This window comes from Sinocyclocheilus rhinocerous, unplaced genomic scaffold (genome assembly GCF_001515625.1).
Source record: "Sinocyclocheilus rhinocerous isolate Xijiao unplaced genomic scaffold, SAMN03320098_v1.1 scaffold2792, whole genome shotgun sequence".
NCBI lineage: Eukaryota > Metazoa > Chordata > Actinopteri > Cypriniformes > Cyprinidae > Sinocyclocheilus > Sinocyclocheilus rhinocerous.
The window spans coordinates 229,627-250,779 of record NW_015648609.1 but is presented as its reverse complement, the minus strand read 5'-3'; the positions used below and the strand labels follow the sequence as shown (position 1 = coordinate 250,779).

At 38.8% G+C, this 21,153-nt stretch overlaps 1 protein-coding gene across 4 annotated transcripts in view; it reads right to left on the bottom strand.

Annotated features, from left to right (window-relative positions):
• The window catches only part of LOC107709948 (ankyrin repeat and BTB/POZ domain-containing protein 2-like), a 23,037-nt gene extending 3,070 nt beyond the window's left edge, over positions 1-19,967 (bottom strand). For 2 of the 4 annotated variants that reach the window (XM_016514615.1, XM_016514619.1), the window contains exon 1: positions 18,645-19,967. In XM_016514615.1, coding sequence (XP_016370101.1) covers positions 18,645-19,500 — 856 coding nt within the window. In that variant the 5' untranslated portion in view covers positions 19,501-19,967. The remainder of the gene's footprint in view (positions 1-18,644) is intronic. The other 2 variants (XM_016514617.1, XM_016514616.1) reach the window with 2 other exon arrangements.
• Between the last annotated feature and the right edge of the window lie 1,186 nt (positions 19,968-21,153).

The window sequence follows — 21,153 nt, the reverse complement described above, 5'->3', positions numbered from 1 at the left end:
AAGGAGGGGGCTTTGTAGAAAACGAAGCGTTTGAGAGAGGCGGGGCATATAGGACCTACAATAATGTACAGTATTTGAAAAATAATGTGTTTTTTGAACATTAAAGCATGTCAACATATTCTGTTACACCAAATACACAAAATAATGATCTTTAAAAAAGCATCATATGACCCCTTTAACGGCTGTATTTAATAGCTTTCATCACAAATGAGAGCTGTAGCATAAAACAGTAGTTAACAGATGCTATGCTAACAGAAAGCTAAACAAAGATTTATTCAACAGACCTTGATTATGCTAAATATCAAGTGTAGCGTTAGTTCTGGCAGGTCACGTTAGTATTCGACATGTCTCGATGGCTTCTTACCTTGAAATGTGTCCTCCGAAGGCAGCATTTTCCAGTTCATATGCAGCCGTCAGTTCAGCGTTGATTCTGTTCCGGTATCAGACACGCTTGTTCTGTCTAGTCGTATTGGAAACATGCTTGTTAAGTTATAGTTGTATTGTCAGGAACACTGTTGTCCCAGAGCTATCTGGTTGTTATTGGAACAATTGTCAATCATCTTTGACGATAGTGGTCCTGACAGAAATGAACAATTTAAAACATTGACACCATATGAAAGATTTATAAATTATACAAAAGGCAATGTTGATTTATATGGAGGCAATGTTCAGTTTGACAATTTGTTTGTGGTAATTCAAAACTTTGATTTGATCTGTACCAGAGAGCAGTAGCAGAAAATGTGGCGAACAGATACTAGCTAATTGCTAACAGACATAAAAACACAGAACTAGATAACAAAACAACCTTGTAAATTTTACTATAAAGTTGGTGTATATAACAATTTAAATAAAATGATTATACAAGTAAAAAATTACAAATATGGCAGCAATGTTGGATTGTATTTGATTCACACAAAAAGTAAACATGTAGCCAAATATGGATGTTTGGCAATGCTTAAAGTTGTGTTAACAGTCTAGTTATAGTCATTGAGAGCTTTGAGGATGGTCAGCTGTGGGACTGTGCAAAAATAACTGAGCATTTATCATGTCAGGTTCAGTCTTATCTGCATTGTAGCGTTCTGGGTTATATCATTAGAGTCCAGATTGGCAGGCACTGATCACTTCACACATGCTTGTCAGGCTAATTAATCACAGTGAGGAAGGCTGACTGCGTCCCAGCACACCTCAGGAGAGCTTTTAGACATGTTTGGATCTTTTCAGCAGCCGTGTGACACATTTTGCCACTGATCCAGTCAGTCAAGCATATGTGTTTCTCTAAAAATAAATAATAATAATAACAAAAAAAACCTAAAGGAAAAAAAATGCTACATGGATATCCAAAACAATATGCAGTAGTTCCCAGGAGGCTTTGTGGTTTTGTTGAGATTAGGGAATCTCGGTTCATGATCCTCTGACTTAAAGATCTAGCATCATAAGCAGAACAAATATTAAACTTCATTACGACATGCCTTCGTTCCTCATGTAGATCTTGCTTTATGAATTCAAGCCAACTGTGGAGCCAGTGGTTTCTTTTCAAGTTTACAAGGAATTACCACAAATTACTTCACTGTTCTCATGTTACAGGTAATAGATTGTATTCGACATATTGCTCAAATCCATTTTTTTTTTAATTTTCTGTCTGTGAAAACCATTAAGCAACAGGGTGTTGTTATTTGGCTGCTAAGGCCCTCAAGTTTCTGTGATATTCTGGTCTCTAGATACAACTTCAATATTATCCAAAGTATAATTTTAAGGGTCAATGGTTTGTTCAAACCACTAAGTAAGAGCAATAGCAAAAGTGACGCTTGGCTCACTGAGGCAACCTCAGATGTTAACTAGCACTTGCTGTAGCCGCCTCTGGAACAGCTTCCCTATTAAGAGAGACCCAACACAATCGGCCTGCTGTTCAGCCTCCGAGCGATGGAGCAATGGCAAAACTGATGGACTTGGAACTTCAGTGTAGATGAATGGAAATCTAGCACAGTGTTAAATGTTGATTTTATTTTACCCTCTATGTCTCACGCTTACTCACTCTATACGTCTTGCTTCAGATGTCAGGTTTCAAGGTATACCACTTCATCTATGAATAGCAGACATGCTGGTCAATGAAACGACTGTTATAGTCTATGAATTCTTTGGGGCCCTTTAGTGTCATTTATACTGTATATTTTAGGTTTGCATAATGTTTAAACTACAGGTAATTGAAAGAGTCTGTTTTGTTTGTTCAGTGCGACAGATGAACTCAAAGGTCACTTTGACTATGGTGAGTCAACAGGCATTATAAAAAAAGCATTCAATGGGAGAAGCACAGAAAATCTAGGTATCATTCTGTTTTTTTTGTACATGAAAAAAATGCTGTTACAAGAATCACTGGGCTAGGATTCATATATTCTGACAAAATCCCCTTTTAAGAATGACAGACTTTTTCCTAAGATCTTAAACATTGCAATATAAATTACTAATAGTGCTTAGTTGAAACATCACAGGCAGATCTTATAATGATCATCCACCATTTTATAGTGGAAACCTGGTTCATATCAGGAAAAGACCCAAACCTCACTTTCCTGGCACTAAAGTCAGTGAAATTCATACCAATTACACTGTGTTTAATATACTGCCTGTAATTACAAAAGTTATGCTCACCCTAGTTTGAGATCCGCTTTAAGTCTATTTTATTACATTTCCAGAAAAAGTAGTTGAAACTTTTATTTTAGAATTATTAATCAGTAATTGGATCTTTTGAGAGAAAAGTAAAAAAAAAAAAAAGTCAACAGATTGTGTTATTCTTACAAAAAGTACTGCTTATTAAAGGGGGTTTCCATTAAAAAAAAAAGTCAAAACCCCCCAGAATCCCTCACACCCATGACAGGAGGGTGTATCTTGAACCTCCAGGCCTGAGGGGACAGAAACTCACAGATGTGAAAAATCATCCCATCACCCTAAGCCTCTGACCTCTGACCTTCACACCTAAATAAGTCAAACATTCGGTCTTACTCCAGTGCAGCCATCAGCACGAAAAGCAGCCCCCGTTGCATGCAGGGAAACAAAGCTTCTTTGTGGCCGTCCACCCAAACATGTCATTCATAAAGATATCATTGTTTCAACTCAAACACGCACATAGCAGAATCGTTGGTAAAGAACGTTTGTTATTTCAACCTGTAAATTAAGTCCTAATATGTCTTCAATTACCTTACGTCATTGCTCTGAGCAACTGTAACTCTTGTCTGATGCACTTTTATTTATACAATTATTTATGTACTGCAATTTCATGCAAACATTAATTTACAATCAACATGTTGCATATCATTAAAAATATTCAGACAGTGGACTGCATTAAACGGGAACTGTATTCTAGCACAAGAAACAACAGCTGCTTAACCTGCGTTCTCTGTTTATACACATACCTGTGTTGAAGCTACAGCTGACATGCTCACGCCAATGAAAGGTAGTTGGCGTCTGGTTACAAAACACCTAGACCCAGACAAAATACAGACCATACTTGATCAGTATCAATATCATTATCAATATAAAGTCCTTACTGCTGACTTAGTAGTTCCATCAGCTTAACAGAAACCTGGCAAAGAGCTGAGACTCGCAACTTTGTGGTTGTAATGCATGGACATCAGTTTGTGTGAGCAGACTGAAGCTTGAGAGAGAATGACAAAAAATAGGGAGCTGACCTGTTACAGGGGCAATGGTGTGGTTTGCAAACTCACCACAAATCATTCAAACACACTCATTGCAATCTCTGGGGTTTTAAACTTTCACCCTTCCCCACCCTCACAACCCTCTTTTAGTTTGCAGCTTGTACAACCAGAGAAAACAAGACTCAGACCTATTGTATACCAATGTCAAAAGGCATAAAACTTTTTGCCATCCGTGGACAGACTGAACCACAACTTGGCTAATTATCCAAACATACAAACCAGTCATCCGGTCCCTGCCTGCAACCATGTGAACTGTGAGAAACTGGACAACTGGGTGGATTCTTGGGTTGCCTTGAAGGAGACAAATTGGGGCATGTTGAGTCATGTGGCGAGGACTTTGAGGGACTCAACAACTATTTTGCAAGACTGTTTTCTCAGGAACAAGCCATGGATCACAAAGAACCAGTAGGACCTGCTAAACAGGAAGAAGACTTCAGATAGGAAGCAACCAAAGCAAGTCCAAACGGAGATGAAAAGGAAGAACAACTAATGAACATGGAGAGCAATTTTAAAAGAACAATATGGATTAAGTGAAAAGACGACAGGTAACAAACTGGCTGGTAACCTGGCGCAGAAGAAACTGGGCAGGGCTAACAAGATCAATCTGTCCTTCAACAGATCTGACTCTCAATCACTGGCTCAACCCTACCCCCATCTCTCTTTCCTAGGGGGTTTCTGCTCCCTCATCTACCATCCCCCTTCGTCCACTAATTCTTGATCTCCCAGTGAGCCCCCATCGGCCACTCTCCCAAACTCCCACCCACCCCAGTCCACATCTTCAACTTGGAAGTAAGCTCAGGGTAATACAAGTGGATACCACCACAATTTCCAGAAACATCTCTACACATTAATCGAAACAGCCATCCTTAACCAGAAGAAAGTCTCTACTAACTTCAGCCACTAGTTCAAGACTTCCCTATGAGCATCGAATCCAGTATTTCTAATAAGCCACCTGCCACAATATTTGGCTGGTACCTATCCTGACATACTGGGAGAAATTCTGATTGTTGTTGGTTTTATAATGCTAATTCTGGTTTGACATGCTACATTAAACACCATCACACTTTTCATGCCTGGTTTGAGGAGAGCATGCTGCTATTGCCTAACTTGCATTGCAGAGGCAATGCAAACATATCATGCATGCCGATAAATGTCTGTCATACTTCTCTTTGATACACCTGTTTCAGAATTCCACGGTCCCACCATCATGTGGACCCAGCTGCCATCACTACAGGTGCCTCCTGGAGTGGCTCTTATTGTGACATTCTTAAATGGCAACTATTCTCGTCATTCCTGACCATCACAAACAAACACACTAGGGTAAACACAGATGTGCCCATTCAAATGTGACCACACCCCACTCTTGGACAGAAAACAGAACGGAAGGAAATATGTTCTGGTCTCAGGGGAACCGGCACTGATTTTCCTTCAGACTGCTCGATTAGTTGGGGGAAATCGTAAATGAAAAGAACTGAAGGTCTTGTTAGAGGTCATCAATGATTACTGACTTAAGACTACTTCCTAAATTTGAATGAATAACAGAAATTCAAAGATAATTGACTCAATTTATCCTTAGCATTCAAGCTAACACTACTTCACGTTTGCCCAGAGCTGAAAAGCTGCGGCCCAGAGGCCTTTGGGACCACCCACAGAAACCCCATTCAGGCACATAAGCCAGATGGAAAAAGCGAGAGAAAAAAAAAGGCATTTGGGGAAGACCGCTCCTTCTAAAACCTACCCATCTGCCTTTGCCACAAAATACTCAAACTGAGGCCTTGAGGCAAGACATACTCCCAAAATCCTGTTTGCTTCCTACAGACATCCAGAACATAGAAGGTTATGTTATAGGTGTTTCCTGACTTGTACAGGGTAAAGAAAAGATCAAACCATTTTGTCGCACATGTATCTAGTCTAAGACCTGCTGTTATGACTTAATAGTGTCTGAAAGATTATTACAGTATTAAACAAACCCAGAGTCTTTCCAGAGATACAACAAACCTTTTTGCATTAAACATTGTGAGGTTAGTTTGTTAGCAACATTTAACATCATATAGTAGTTTTTTGAGGGTTTTATAATAATTGCTGTGCTATTATATAGGCTAAGTGGCTTTAGTTAGCTCAGTTTAGATGGTTGCGTTTGCTTTACCACATTGCCTACTCAAAATACCCAAACCGCTCAGCCAGTTATACAAGTCACCCTAAATAACACTAATATAGGACTGGAGGGTTAGCATCCATCTTTTATTACCACCTCTAGCATCTGTGCAAACAACTAGTTCCCTGCTCCAAATTTGTCTTCATTTCCCCCCTCCCTTTAGGCCTGACAACGTGCTAATAGCCTAGCCAACCCAGATGCCCTCTGCTATTACTTCTAAGCTGTTGTTCCTAAATAAACAGCAGACATATGCATAGGATGAAAAGCTGAGCTTTATGTTGACTGCGTGCTAAACAGTGGCATAGTCTCATGGGACATTAGACTTCTTTGTTTCTTGCCATGTGTGCTAGTTGGTCTACTGCTTTCTTTGACATTGTAATTATCAGTCTGCTCTGGCGTGTCCTAATAGCAGGATGCTGTAGAATTGGGGGATGGAACAAATCCTGAAAGCTAGACTTAAGTAACATTTAAGATAAACGTTATAGTTTGTAAGTTGATGCACTCTCAGATAAAAATATGCACTGGTACCTTTAGGGGTACAATAGCTTTTCACTGGGGCAGTACCCAGTGGGGAAGTATTACTACTCTAAGGTACTAGTATGCACCTTTCAGTGGTAAATAAGATACAAAGTTGTCCCCTTAAGGCAGCTGCCCCAGTGTCAAGCCGTTGTACTCATAAAGGTAATTTTTTTGCACAGTTTTTGTCAGTGGGATGTGTTTTGAGATGCATGTTAGTAGCAGGTATAAAGTCTCAGCTGACCACTGATCTGACCACCCAAAATGGATATTCATACCAGGTCTAAACAGAGCCTTTATTAGTCTTCTCTTACCATATGGTTCATGTATTCCTCTTGTAGAGTTTGAAAGCAGGAAGTGCTAATTACCTCTTCTCTGTTATTTTAGGAGACCGACTGTGGCAGACTTGTGATCCAACAGCATGGTTTCTCACAAGCAGCACGGTTCCTCACATAAAAGCAGGTGATTTCTACAGCTTTGGGTGTATGGAACGCTGTTAGCACAAAGCAAGTGCTCATTTGCACATGTAAGTTAAACAGAGACATAAAAACATGCATTATTTATGAAGATCCATGAACTTTAGCAGAAAGTGCGACAATCTTTTGTTTGTCTTTATGTTGACTAACTGCTTTCCTACTCCTTTTTTCCCCTTCCTCGTCTTTCCCAAGAAACCTCTGAAAATGATTTTCTCCATTTTCCCACGAGTTTCAGTATAACGTTATGAGCCCTTTGTGGTTACTCCATCAACTCTGCCTGGCAAGAACCTGGCTGTGGTCTAACAGGCCTTCCAAAGATGATTGAGAGAAGAGCTTGGACTCACTTTCAGGATAAGTGAGATGAGCCAAGCCTGTCCTCATTTTGAAGGGTGATAATCTTAGAATACTAGGAATACACCCAGGGAGTTTACAAAATCCCAACCTCAACTAGTCTTTCTGACCAAAATGTGAAAACTAGATGCCCTTACAACAAGTTTAAGCTACCAATACTTAAGATTGTTTGAAAAAAAAGTTGACTGATTCCTTCAAGAAAAATTAGAGTCCCTTAAAAGTAAAAGTAGCCACTGTTAATGAGGCATGGTCTAGACCCCAGGAGAGAGCAGACCTTTAACTCAAATCTGTTACAATCTAGCAGTCTAGCTTAATGGGAATTCAAGATGCAAATGTGGACACAAGTTGAGGCTTGGCAGTACAACTTCACTGCACTAGACCAGGATGAAAAATTCTTAGTTGACCTAGTTAGAAAACCTAACTATTAGAGTGTGCACCTTAGGTCAAATCCCAAATGCCGCCCTCCAGTCCTTGCCACTATGCCATAGTCCTTGCTTTCCTCTTTGGCGGTGTCAATGCTTTGGTGACGTAATGCCACATGGACTGTTGGGTAGTAGATCCCTGTGAAGTTAGTACCAGGGCAGGCTTTGCAAATGGGCACTCATGAGCAAGCTTTTGAATCCTTAAATGACAAATGGGACATCATAACGTTTTGTTGACCATACAGACCATACAATAACATAGATTTTGCGGGTACCATGAATACTACAATGATTTGGAAAACCAGCAAGCCATCCAGTGGTTCAGTTATCTTTTAACATCCTAACAACCACATCTGAACCCACTTGAGTTTATTGACAAGTTATATATGAACTCATAAGTGTCACAATGTTTTCCTGGGAAAGCAATTGGCACGTTCCATCTTGCTTCCTATCTACAGTGAGCCACAGGGCCTTTGTGTGGTCTTGCTTGGCTGGTTATTTATGACGTGCTAGTATAACAGGTACTGGCAAACTATTACAAAACCACTAAGGGCATTCTTCTGAAATTGTCCTTACAGAACACCGCTTTGTTTTTAACCATATGCCAATTAAAGTGCTTACTGCATTTTAAACCTCAAAAACTGCTAGCTTATGTTCAGACAATTATTGAGGGACTGAGACGTAGAGACACAACCAGTGATCAACTACTCAGTTGTCATGACCTTTCTGCCTGGAGGATTTCCTTTAAATGCAACTTCCCCACCCCACGACTAATTGTCCCAACAAGCTCTCCTGATGTCCTAAGTGCTGTAATACATACACTGAGCAAAAGAGTGAGACTCATTATACTTGCATCATTTACTAAATGGCTCAGGCTCGTTTTAATGAGCGTGGGTTAATTAAAGTAGGGTCATAATGCTGGCTTTGTCCCCATTTAAGTCAGACTTGCAGATGTCCCTCCATTACATGCAGAAGGACAGATGTGATGTCTTTCTCCTGCACACGTCCATGAGCACAGCTTGGTTTTATAGCCATGGACAAAAGAGTCCAGTCATAAGTCTGTCCCTAGCCAATTAGCAAAGCGACAAAGAGACAATGAGACTTCAATCCGAGAACAAAGGCCTTCACACAAGAAGACAAAGAGTGAATAAAGAGACTTGTGCTCAGATTTCTCTCAAATTAAGCTTTTTATTGCATTTTCAGTGTTCAACACGAACAAAATAAGAGCATAAATGCAATTAAAAGGTGAAGGTTTAAGTGACTTTTATTATATTAATTACTGTTTACTTATTACACCGCTCCCTGGAATCACTTGGGTAGATATTTTTATTATATTTATTAATAAAAAAAAAACATGTATTATTATTAATTATTTATTGGACATTTGTGTCCTTTATTAAATTGCTATTCTAAATTGCCAAAAAAAAAAAAAAAACAAGCCATAAGAGACCACTTATTACACTGATTTTACCACGAATAGGGTGTTTTCCCCATTTCACAGCATGCTTTACAAACACCCCTTAAAAGTCGTAAAATCACATGGAGTCTCATGGCGTATTGCATTATGATATCTTTGCTTAAAAAAACAGGTGCATTTTGAGATTGTTGTTCTGTGCGCTTAAAGTGCAGCTAAAGTTTAAATGGACCAGATGTTTGAATTTTACGTCTGATATATCTAGAAATGCATGTAAGACACACACACACACCGCCTGAAATATATGGCTGAAATATGACAGACCACTGACAACCATTAAGAGTCAGGACAATGGTGTCCTTTAAAACTGTCCAGCTGTCTGGACTCTGTGCTCTAAAAGTTGCCATTTACACGATTTATGGCAAGCTTCCTCAATGTCTGAGCTGTGTCCAACCTGACAACCCTGCCTGTCCAAAATCAGGATGACCAGGGTCTCTAAACAATAATAAAGCTAAATCTGTCCTCAGTCATGGGCTGCTCCCCCAGGCCACCAAGAAAGAAGGATCGGAAACATTTAGTTTGTTTCCCAAAACAGTAAAGACCAGTGTTGGGCAAGTTACTCTGAAAATGTAATCAAATTACTGAATGTCTACAATTTGTGTGTTATAATGAGAGGATTCGTGAGCACGCAAATTTCAGCACTGTATTGCTCAACGCTGCAAACACGTGTTATAGCCTAAATAGAAACTCTGCATACGCTTGCACCTGTTAATCGTTTATATTTTATATTAGTTCATGTTGCTTTTGTGCAATAGATGAATAACAATTTTTTGTTTTAGATATTTTATGTTTAGATATTTCTATTTTGCGGGAGTCCCGTGAATCATTTTATTCTCCCGCATCCCGCGCACAACACACAGGTGTCTACCCGCCCGCACCAGCACTCGCCCATCTTGTCCCGCACGGCACTCTGTTGCGTCGGGTCTCGTGGGAGCAGGTGGCTAATCCACTGGCACTTGACTCGACAGTGTGTGTGCTACATCCTTTTTACAATCTCTAGATTATAAAACACTGCATTCTGTCAGCAATGTAACGCAGCAGTAAGATATAGAGACCTCGGCATACTCTAATTACTATTTTGAAAATTATAACGCGTTAGATTACTCTGTTACTAAAAAAAGTAATCAAATTACAGTAATGCGTTACTAAGTAATGTGTTACTGCCCAACACTGGTAAAGACACAGCGTGCCTCAAAGTCTCTCATGCAAATCAGATGCAATCACACTGAACATGACAGAAAGGGAAAGCTAAAAGCTTCTTGTGCAAGCAATTTTTACTTCAACTGAAACTTTACTTTCAATTAAACAAACGTTTACTCCTCTTTAAAGCAGGGTCATTTCTAATAAACTATATTATGTCACTGTTTTCTGTTGGCATTGAGTACTCTCGATATGAAGGCAGATATTGTCTTTCTACCAGTTATTTCATGCATCCTTATGCCCGTAGGGTAAATTCCTACTTGGGTGAGAGATTTTTTATAGTAGATTACTGCAAGTGCTGTTATTTTTTATAGCTGGAAATATGTTGTAGATTTCCCCTGCCTGGGCATGTTTTACCAAAAAAATATAAAACGACTCTGAAAATAAAGAAATAGACTTTTGTTGGAAGAATGTCCTCAAGCAAAGATATCTGATTGGTTCAATAAATCATTTCTTATTTTTATTTTTATTTTTTCTGTTGTGGTGGTGGTGTAAACCTAAAGCGGGCATGACTTGAGGAAACTCGTGCGGGAAAGCTCAGGGCTGTTTGGTTTACCAGACTGGCAAACCTTTTGAGGGCACTAAAGTGATAAGAAAGCACCGTGAACATTACGCAAAGAAAACCTCTCAGCAGCAATAAAGCTTTTATAGCCTTTGTATTGATCTTCTGTCTTCATTAAAATTTTATTCAGAAACATTTGTTTTTAAAACAATCTCACTTAAAAGCAAACTTAGGAGCTTTTATTGGACGTTAAATGGACGTCTTACTCCAATTACTGATTTTATTGTATGGCATGCAGGTTCATTAGACACACTTATGAAAATATTGTTAGTTTGTTGTCTAACGCTTTGACATTTATACATTTTAAATGTAACTTAAGTGTCCAAAATGGTCCAAATACATTTGGGGGTCACTGTATCCATTCTGCAGTGCTGTTTTCAATGTTATTTGCCTAGCTGTCATTTTAAACAACAGAAATTAGAAGAAAAAAAAAACTCAACAAAATATTCAACAAGAGTGTAATAACATTTATACACAGACAACCCAAAAGCTCCGAAAAGCTCACTGAATCATGTTTAAATGGATTCTGGAGACATTTTAGACTATTTTAAGACCTAAATCAGCACTTTACAGACTAAAAATGGCAGCTGCAGAATTCAAACCCAACACAGAAGCCATTACTGTGCATATCTCTACAAGACTGTTTCCATTTACTGCAACAGCTCCCATTCAGAGCAATTAAATATTACAGGAATGTTCGTAAATGGCTGCTTATCGACAGCGATAAATCATCCCTGCTGCATTTGAAGACGAGAACCGGGACAGACAGAGTTTCATTGGATCATGACAAATGTGAAACGCTCTCAGTCAATGAGAGAGAGAGAAACAAACCACAGAAGAAAGGAATCTGTCTTGTTTGAAAAGAACATTAAAATATGGGTTATTTCAGTCATAATTATCATGATGGATGTCATCAGTATAAGCCAAAATGATAAATCACAATATGCAATCGTTGAAGGAAGCATATGGACCTATTTTTTTAATAATATCTACATGGCATATGGTGCATTTAATATTATAAATATTAAATCCACAGTTCTGTTCTTTATTGCAGAATGAAATTATTATTTATTTACTTCAAAATGTGATTATAATTTTAGGATATGCAATACTGCCAAAATCAAAAAAGATGGGCTATGCACTGAATTAAATACAAAGTTGTAGAACACAAGATTGTGGGAAAAAAGAGATCTGAAGGCTATTTTAGTCACTAACGGTTATTTTAGTCGCGGTCTTCTGACAGGTAAACGCACAAGCGACACGTGAAAACTGAGATGCGACTTTTCTGACACTTTGCAGTGAGAAGAAACTATTCATCAATAATCACTCCATTTTACTCTTCTTAACATTCCACAAGACTGCATTTTCTCCTCACAATAATTCACCCCAACATTAAACTACTGCACGTGTCATTGTTGGCCGTTTTCCCACACTTCCCCTAATTTCCTGTCTGGGGCCAGTGTTGTCATGGCGACAGGCAGAGGATTGACCTATGAGAACGTTTGTATAGAGGCATGAGCACAAAAACGCAAAGCCACGTGCTGACCGGCTTCAATCCGCTGGCTATTCACCCACCTTTTCTCCTGCTTTCCAACAAGCCTCCAGTACTTTCACAGGATTATGTCCCGAACTAAATCTTGTGATTCCATAAACAACCTCCAACTGTAACACAGACACACTTAGCATTCTCCAACGCTATTGATGCTGTAGTATTTGCATCAAGTAAAAGCCACAATTCCTCAAATGTTTGTTGTTAACTACGAGTTTATCATTATTCAAACTGTTCTAGCAACATATAAAAAGATATCTATTTGTATTTGCACTTTATGCAAATATGGTTTGACTAGGCAAACAGGACATTCAAGTGCTTCCTAGTGAGCTGCCAACCTAGGCAACATTTTAAGGGATCAAAGATGTGATTCTGGCTGTTTATGAAAAAAATCTACATTTTTAGAAACCTTCATTTGGCCAAAATGACGATTGAGGGTAATCCCAGAATGCATTGTGACAAGCCTGGTGAACCAACCGATAAATAAATAAATAAATAAAATATGGTAACACTTTAGTTTAGGGACCAATTCTCACTATTAACTAGTTGCTTATTAGCGTGCCTGTTATTAACATTGGCTGTTAATTAGTACTTCTAAAGAAAATATTCTGCATGGCCATATTCTACATCCCTAAACTTAACAACATCCTTACTATAAATAACCAGCACATTATGCGTTTATTGAGGCAAAAGTCGTAGTTAATGGTTTGTTAATAGTGTGGCCTAAAATCTCATAACGGCTCCGTTTGAAATGGCAGGTACATCCTTTGAATGTAATTACTTGTGACAGTTAAAATAAGTAAATTCTATATAGTATGAACGTAATCCGGACGTACTATATGTCATTGTTATGTGAGCTTCAGTTGTGTCACTGCACTGTAAAATGTAGTAAAATGGAAACAAAGTCACCTACATCTTGGATGCCCTGGGGGTAAGCAGATAAACATCAAATTTTCATTTTTGGATGAACTATCCCTTTAAGATATTTTGCAGGAAGTAGTAGGTCATCCGGGGACTTTTCGCCAACTGATTTACGAATATTGTGAATTCGGAAATACCACTCTCTCGCATACTGTTTTTCGCCTACTATGTAGTAGGAAAGTATGTGATTTCAGATGCAACCAAAGTGAGGTCTTCAATGTGATTAATGGTTTACCTAATATTTGTGTGTGTGTGTGATTGTATTTTTATGCTTAAGAGTGTATCATGTTGTTAGCTTAGCCACATGCTAACATAAAACTCTACTGGAATCAATTGTGAGTTGTACTGTCTAGTGCACTTCACATGAAGAGTGCCAGTGTTGGGGAAAGTTACTTTTAAAAGTAATTTGCATTACTCCATAAAAAGTAACAAAGCAACACAATTAGTTACTTTTTATGGAGTAATGCAAATTACTCCATAATGTAATAATGCAAAAAAACAAAAACATGTTACTTTTGCATTACTTTTTTTCACCCAAAAGTTATATTTTTGGCAACTGTAAAGGCCCTTTCAACCAAAAGTGAAATTAATGAGCCTCAGGCTGAAGGCAGTGCCTCTACCTCACTCCCAAATTCTCTCAGCACAGGGACAGGAGAGCTGTCAGTGAATACATGGGAAAACAAAATAACTTGCATTATTTATTTGAAAAAGTAACTCAGATATTTTGTTGTAAATTTAAAAGTAATGCGTTATTTTACTAGTTACTTGAAGAAGTAATCTGATTACATAACTTGCAATGCGTTACCCCCAACACTGAAGAGTGCTATATTTGTTTCACACTTAGAGATGCTGCCTATGTAGGGTGTTTCATTTCAGTCACTTACTGTGTGAGGTTCCATGAGCTCACAAGTTTTAGCTAATGCTAGTGACTAGATAATGAAGTCATCTTGTTTTAAGGAGCTCTCTTGAAATGTAGCCCTTGAAATGTTTTTAAGCCATCATAAAACTTGTGCTGTTTTTAGCCGCTAGCTCAGAGAAGTCTGAGCTTCTCGTACAGCTGGGCCTTTGGTTTTGGCTGGAAGCATGCATAAACAGTGCCACTGACCATGCCTGATGGTGTTTTCCCTGTTACTGCCATCCTAAATCCACAAAGCATAAAAATAACCTCCACAAGACACAAGTGCACTGGCCTGCAGACTACTTATGCAAAAATGAAAAAAAAAAAACATGCAAACTTATAAGACAAGTGTACTGGTCTATGGGAATCAAGGCTGTTTAAAAGGCATTCTCAAGCACAATAATAGCAGCCAGCAAAAGCAGGTCATGAATAATCTGGTTGTGAGATGCTTTGTGTAATCAAGTACATTCTGAAAGGCCACTGAGTCACGGCTGAAATCATAAACGAGCCACATTTAAGGCGTTTCAGATTCAATCTCCTGCACTTGACAGAGGAAACGCAGTGGATCAGATGCCCATTCATCAACAGTAATGGCACGCGAGGGTTTTGTGAAGTGAACGCGCAGCACTTTGTTAACACGACCGTCCTGAAAGCACATTGATCCACTGAGTCGTCTTTATGGACCGACCTAATTTTGATGCCTGCATGGCATCCCAGAGAAAGTGAGCTGTGTAAGGATTATGCAGAGCTGAGATCCTGACTACCCGTACCAAAAAAGAGCTTTTTGTTAGCGTAGCCTAAATATTGTACCCACACTCCTCTGATTTTAATTAATAAAGTCTTTCCGCTGCCTCAGTATTGTCATGGAAGTCTTTTTAATGTCAGTAGCTGGACTCGAAGCAATGTTTCATGCACTTATTCATTCTGTAGCCTAGCTGAAATCAATTAGCATCTCAATGTACTAAAAACGGAAAGGTTTTTCCTTTGTGTTTTTGAAACGTTTCACATACAGACGACCACATTAGGGCCTTTCGCACCGCTTTAGTTCCAGAACTAAATGTACAGTACTAAAGTACTGGGACGATTTTGCGCGAACGGAGCTGATTTAGTTCCTAGAACTAAAACCTTCCTAGTAGATATAAGGGCCTTTCGCACCGCTTTAGTTCCAGAACTAAATGTACAGTACTAAAGTACTGGGACGATTTTGCGCGTACTATTTCCCAGTACCATTTAAAGGGTTGCATTCGTACCGAGAGTGTGTACTAAGAAGTGACGTAAGCCGGTTGACAGCGTTGTCATTTGTGCGCGGCGTTCAACAACAGAAACAAAGAAGAACAACATTAACAACAGGAGGATGGAGGACGCTGTGATCGGAGCTGTGTTTTTGTTGTGTCTCGCGGGTTTCACAATAATGGACATGGAAAGTCGACGTATACGTAAAGCGATTGAATGAACGGAAAGTAGGACTAAGAATCTCCAACGACAACTGGCAGTGGTATATTTGCTACAAATGCCTGCACTTCAGCGTCCGTTTTTTATATACGCGTTTGGCCAATCAATGTCTACTTACGTCACGATTAGTACCAGTTGTGCTGGTTAGACCCTGCTCCGGAGTAGGAGCTAATTTGGTTCTCGAAAAAGGCAGTCCGGTACTAAAATCACACCCAGTTCCGGCGGTGCGAAAACGCCAAAAAGTGGGTAGTTCCACAATTAGTTCTGGTACTATGAAAAGCTTCCCGCGGTGCGAAAGGCCCTAAAGAAAGTGCTTGAGCAACATCCTTGCTGCATCAGAAAACACAAAAAAAAAAAACATGCAAACTTATAAGACAAGTGTACTGGTCTATGGGAATCAAGGCTGTTTAAAAGGCATTCTCAAGCACAATAATAGCAGCCAGCAAAAGCAGGTCATGAATAATCTGGTTGTGAGATGCTTTGTGTAATCAAGTACATTCTGAAAGGCCACTGAGTCACGGCTGAAATCATAAACGAGCCACATTTAAGGCGTTTCAGATTCAATCTCCTGCACTTGACAGAGGAAACGCAGTGGATCAGATGCCCATTCATCAACAGTAATGGCACGCGAGGGTTTTGTGAAGTGAACGCGCAGCACTTTGTTAACACGACCGTCCTGAAAGCACATTGATCCACTGAGTCGTCTTTATGGACCGACCTAATTTTGATGCCTGCATGGCATCCCAGAGAAAGTGAGCTGTGTAAGGATTATGCAGAGCTGAGATCCTGACTACCCCGTACCAAAAAAGAGCTTTTTGTTAGCGTAGCCTAAATATTGTACCCACACTCCTCTGATTTTAATTAATAAAGTCTTTCCGCTGCCTCAGTATTGTCATGGAAGTCTTTTTAATGTCAGTAGCTGGACTTTTCACTCACCTGCACCATTGCTACAAATACCTCAAATTGTGAGGTTTGTTGAAGAAATACACTTTTCTAAGCAATCAAACTTACCATTTTCCTTTAATGGGTCATCAAATAAGTAAAAAATCTTGTTTATGTTATATGCATATCAAAACTCTCATGTCAGCCTCCAACATATGACAGTAATCAAAGCATTTGTCCTGAATGTCTTCATGACAGAGCAAACAGAAATTATGAGTAATGGTGACGAAAGCAGGACAGTACTACATCAGAACCGCATGTTGTTTTTATAGATATTGTTTGTTCTCTTTGCCTGGTCAATCAGTTAAGATCGGTTTGCGCTTGTGAATGTTTGTGAAAACCTATAGATGTTAGATAAACCACAGACAAATCAAAATGAAAATGCAACCTAGATGATGCAGAAGTTGGCAGAGAGGGGTAATTCTCACAGCTGGAGAAGAGGAAGCGTGTAATGACCTGTCACAGGCAGAATGACGTGATTGACCTGTGATTTCTGGAAATTGATTTCCATTTTCATCTTTCAGAGCAAACACCAAGACGACTAATAAGGAAGCTATCAACATTTGTGTGGGTCTACCAACAGATTGCAGATTCAGTATTTTAGTACAGATCATTCACACCAAATTGCAATTTTGTAACATCGTGCCAGTATTTGACCAACATATCATGCATAACTAGTTTCAAAGCTACTAATTTGTCATAATCAAGTGGTGTGGCAGGATTTTATGAGGATAAGGATGTATGAAGTCATTTCCCCTCAAGCTCACGCACACAGAGAGTAACCACAGGTGTAGTTCGTCACATTAACAGCGATAAATACTAATGTTCCACTAACATTTATAAACACATAACCAGTTAATGTATCATTGTATAATCTTAAACCCAATTAAATTTTGATTATCTCTCTTTAAAATAATGAACTTAGATTCTTAGGTAAAGGTAGATATTTTACAGATATTTATAAATTTTTAAGTGTCCAAATCAGTGTTATTTTATTATCACTGATATAATATTATAGTTTTTCTTCTTATTCTGAATTCTGTTTATTCTGTTCGTATTCTGAATTTTCTGTTTTCATTTTAACTTAAGTAATTTATTTTTTTAATCTTTATTCGTTTTTTCCCCATATGGTTTTACTTTTCAGTCCGTTTATTTAGTTTTGCTCATTTTAATACGTCAACTTAAACTAAATTAAAATGAGACGTATTATATTGAGTTAGCTAGCTGAAATAAAAAAGCTCTTTTAATATCATTGATATGCTACCATAATTTTTAGTTAATAAATGTTCTATTTAATGTTTATATTTTCTGTTTTCATTTTACTTTTAAAGTTTTAATAATATTGTTTTGTTTTTTTTCAATTTTATTAGTGTTTTTAAAATATGTCTATATAGTTTTACTTTTTAATTTATTTAGTTTGTTATTTTAATGCTTAAACTAAATTTAAATGAGAAATGTTACCTTGACAACTAGCTTGAATAAAATAAGCTGTTTTAGTACACTATTATACACTTTGGTAATATTTTGAATTCAATTTAATTTTTAGATATGTTCTGTTTTCATTTTAATTTCAGTTAAAGCTTTAGTAATTTTGTTTTTGTTATTTTAATTACAGTTTTTTATGTCTATTTTGTATTTTGTATTTAGTTTTTAGTTATTTTAGTATTTCTTAAACAAAAAAAAATAGCTGAAATAAAATAACATTTATGTTAAATATAGTTTTAAATCAATTTTATTATAAATAAAAAAATTGTTTCTGTTTCTTCTTTTTCATTATTGTTTTAATTTTATAGTTATCAATAAGCATGGTCCAAATACAATTAGCAGAAAATGACACTTCTCTCCAAAGTGATTTAAGTACATATATACTCCCCTCGAAGCAACTTGTGGTGTCATGCCTAAGTGCACAATGGTGACGGATCAACCCTTGTGTGGTTTCAACTACCCTTCAGCCAAATCTAACCACTAGGCCACAAGGAACTGACGTACAAGTACAAGGAACAACAGTAAAGTACCTACCATTGGCGTTCTTCCCACAGATGAGATGCTCATAGTGTTGCAGGACCCCCCAAAGCTCGGCATCATTATTGACGACCCCCTCCAGCGCCTCTGCTGTCAGGACGCAGCCGGGCGTCGCGCCTTCCTTCTCCGCCATCAGCACGCGCACGCCCACCTCCTCCACAAGAGCCTCCATACACGCGGTCAGGCAGATGGCCGCGTACTCATGGATGCGCACCGCGATCCGAGTGTCCACCATCCAGCGGAAAAACCGTCCGACGGAGAACACGAGCCCGCACCGAGCTGACTTCCCCTTGCGCAAGAGCTCTCCAGCGCTCATGTTGTACATAGATATGGCCTTCACAGTGGCCGAGACGCAGTGATCCGCCAGCGCCCAGCTGAGCACCAGACGGATCGCGCTCTGGACCTCGAACCTGGTGCATCTGCAGTGCATGACACTGAGCCGCTGCGCCTCTCTGGAGATGCGGATCAGCGCCCTGCGCATCAGGGTGGCCAGTCTGCGCACAGCCTCCGCGGAGAGCGAGGCGCCCTTCCCCGCGCCTTTACGCACGACCCTCCCCACGTCCTCCTCCGTCCACGGGAACTCCTCCAGCTCCGGTAAGCGTGGGAACTTGGAGAAAATGTCCTCTGGTTCCTCTGGAAGCACCGTGTTGACTGTATCCCAACTGTTGTTCCTGCTGTTCATGGAGCCGGAGTAGTACCACCAGTTCCCCTTGTGAGGGGTGTTCATGAACGCCTGCGAGTTTGACTTGGAGGACGATAGGCTTAAGGACTTACACGAGTCCCCTGCTCCATAGCCAGAGTCCAGAGTCAAATCCTCCAGAGTTTTCATGTTTGAGCTGTTTATTCCTGCCATTCCTGCTGGTTCCTGGTGTTTTTCTGTGAGGAACCAGAAAGCAGAGGAGACTTTCCAGCTGTGCGGAACTCAAGCTGGTTCTACTGGTTCAGCTTCTCTTTGACATTCATGTAGCACTTTATAGATACACTACAGACCAAAAATACCTTGTGTGAAAGTTTAAAATGTCTAAGTTACATCTTCTGGAAAGAAAAGGTTTGGGGAAACTTGCTTACCTCACTAAAAGTCCGTTCCCATAAGAGTAGTAACGTGCGCAGGTTTTCTTATCCAGTTCTTATAAATAATAGACCGAACTTGATAAAAAGTTTAGAGTGGAAATCCATCAATAGAGTTTAAATCGGACGGTTATGGTAAAATTAATCCTTCAAGATGATGTAGAAAAGTACAACGATGTTCATTTCACATCACACGCCTCTTCTTACTGGAAACTCATGACTGGACTGAAAGCAGGAGGGCGAGAGAGAGTAGAGGAGTTTGATTCGCGAGCGAAACGATTCTTTTGAACGACTCGTTTGAACAGATTCGCAAGCGTTTGTGAATCTCTCCACCAAACTCTGCATATAGCCTACATTAACAGAAAAGCGACAAACTACAACTTTCACATATTACAACCAATGACGCTGTCAACACTTATTTAAATTCTAGTTTTTCTAGGTTTACAGTGGCACATAATTAGTAGCCTATAGACTATACACACAGACTTTAACTGAACGTGATTTTGAGGGGGCCACACATAGCAAATTCTGTGCAATGGGCCCAAATTCCCTAGTGACTCCACTGGGTGGAATGTCGAGGATAAGCTTATTTGGGAGTAAAATTATGGCGAAAACGGTTAGCAAAGTTTACTTTTACAAACAGGCGAATCGTTTTTCAATCCGTTCATTGAAATGAACCGCCTGAGTGAACCGATTCGCTAAAATGAATCAAACTCGATGCGTAACAGAGCCCAATCTGAAGTAAATCACCGAGGAGCCAATCAATCAAGGCTGGGTTTCTCAGAAGTCATGAACAAACTATTGTTCATAACTTTTTTTTTTTTTTGTATTTATAGATATAAATTGATTATTATGGATTTGTAGGCCTATTCAGGCTCTATACATATTTGGAACCGAAACATTATTTCATTTTTGTATTGTAAACAAAAAACACATGGTCCATGTATTTTTATTTTCTTTAATATATTCTTATTTTTCGTTTGCCTCTTTCTTACTCGCCCACAACTAACTTATCAAACGAACTTAATTGCACACTAGGCTGAATAAAGCTGCATTGTATTGAAATTAAGCAAAGTAAGCTTGAAGAGATATTGTTTCAAGTAACGGCGCTAATCGCTGATCCTCATCTAGTCTTAAGTAATTTGCATTAATTGTGTTAGTGTGGGCGATGACATCACACACTCATTATCTTCAGCTGCGCGCGCTTCAGGCTAATGGCTGATTAAACAGACTTCAGCATTTGGACAAATCAAGCGAAACGCTTTTTATGCTTTCGTTAAGTTATTAGCAAATATCATTAGTTGAAGTGTGAAGTTTTCATTATATATATATATATATATATATATATACACACACATATCCATTTAAATACAACAATCTATATTAAGTTATTAGCAAATATCATTAGTTAAAGTGCATTCAAATAATGTTTTCATTA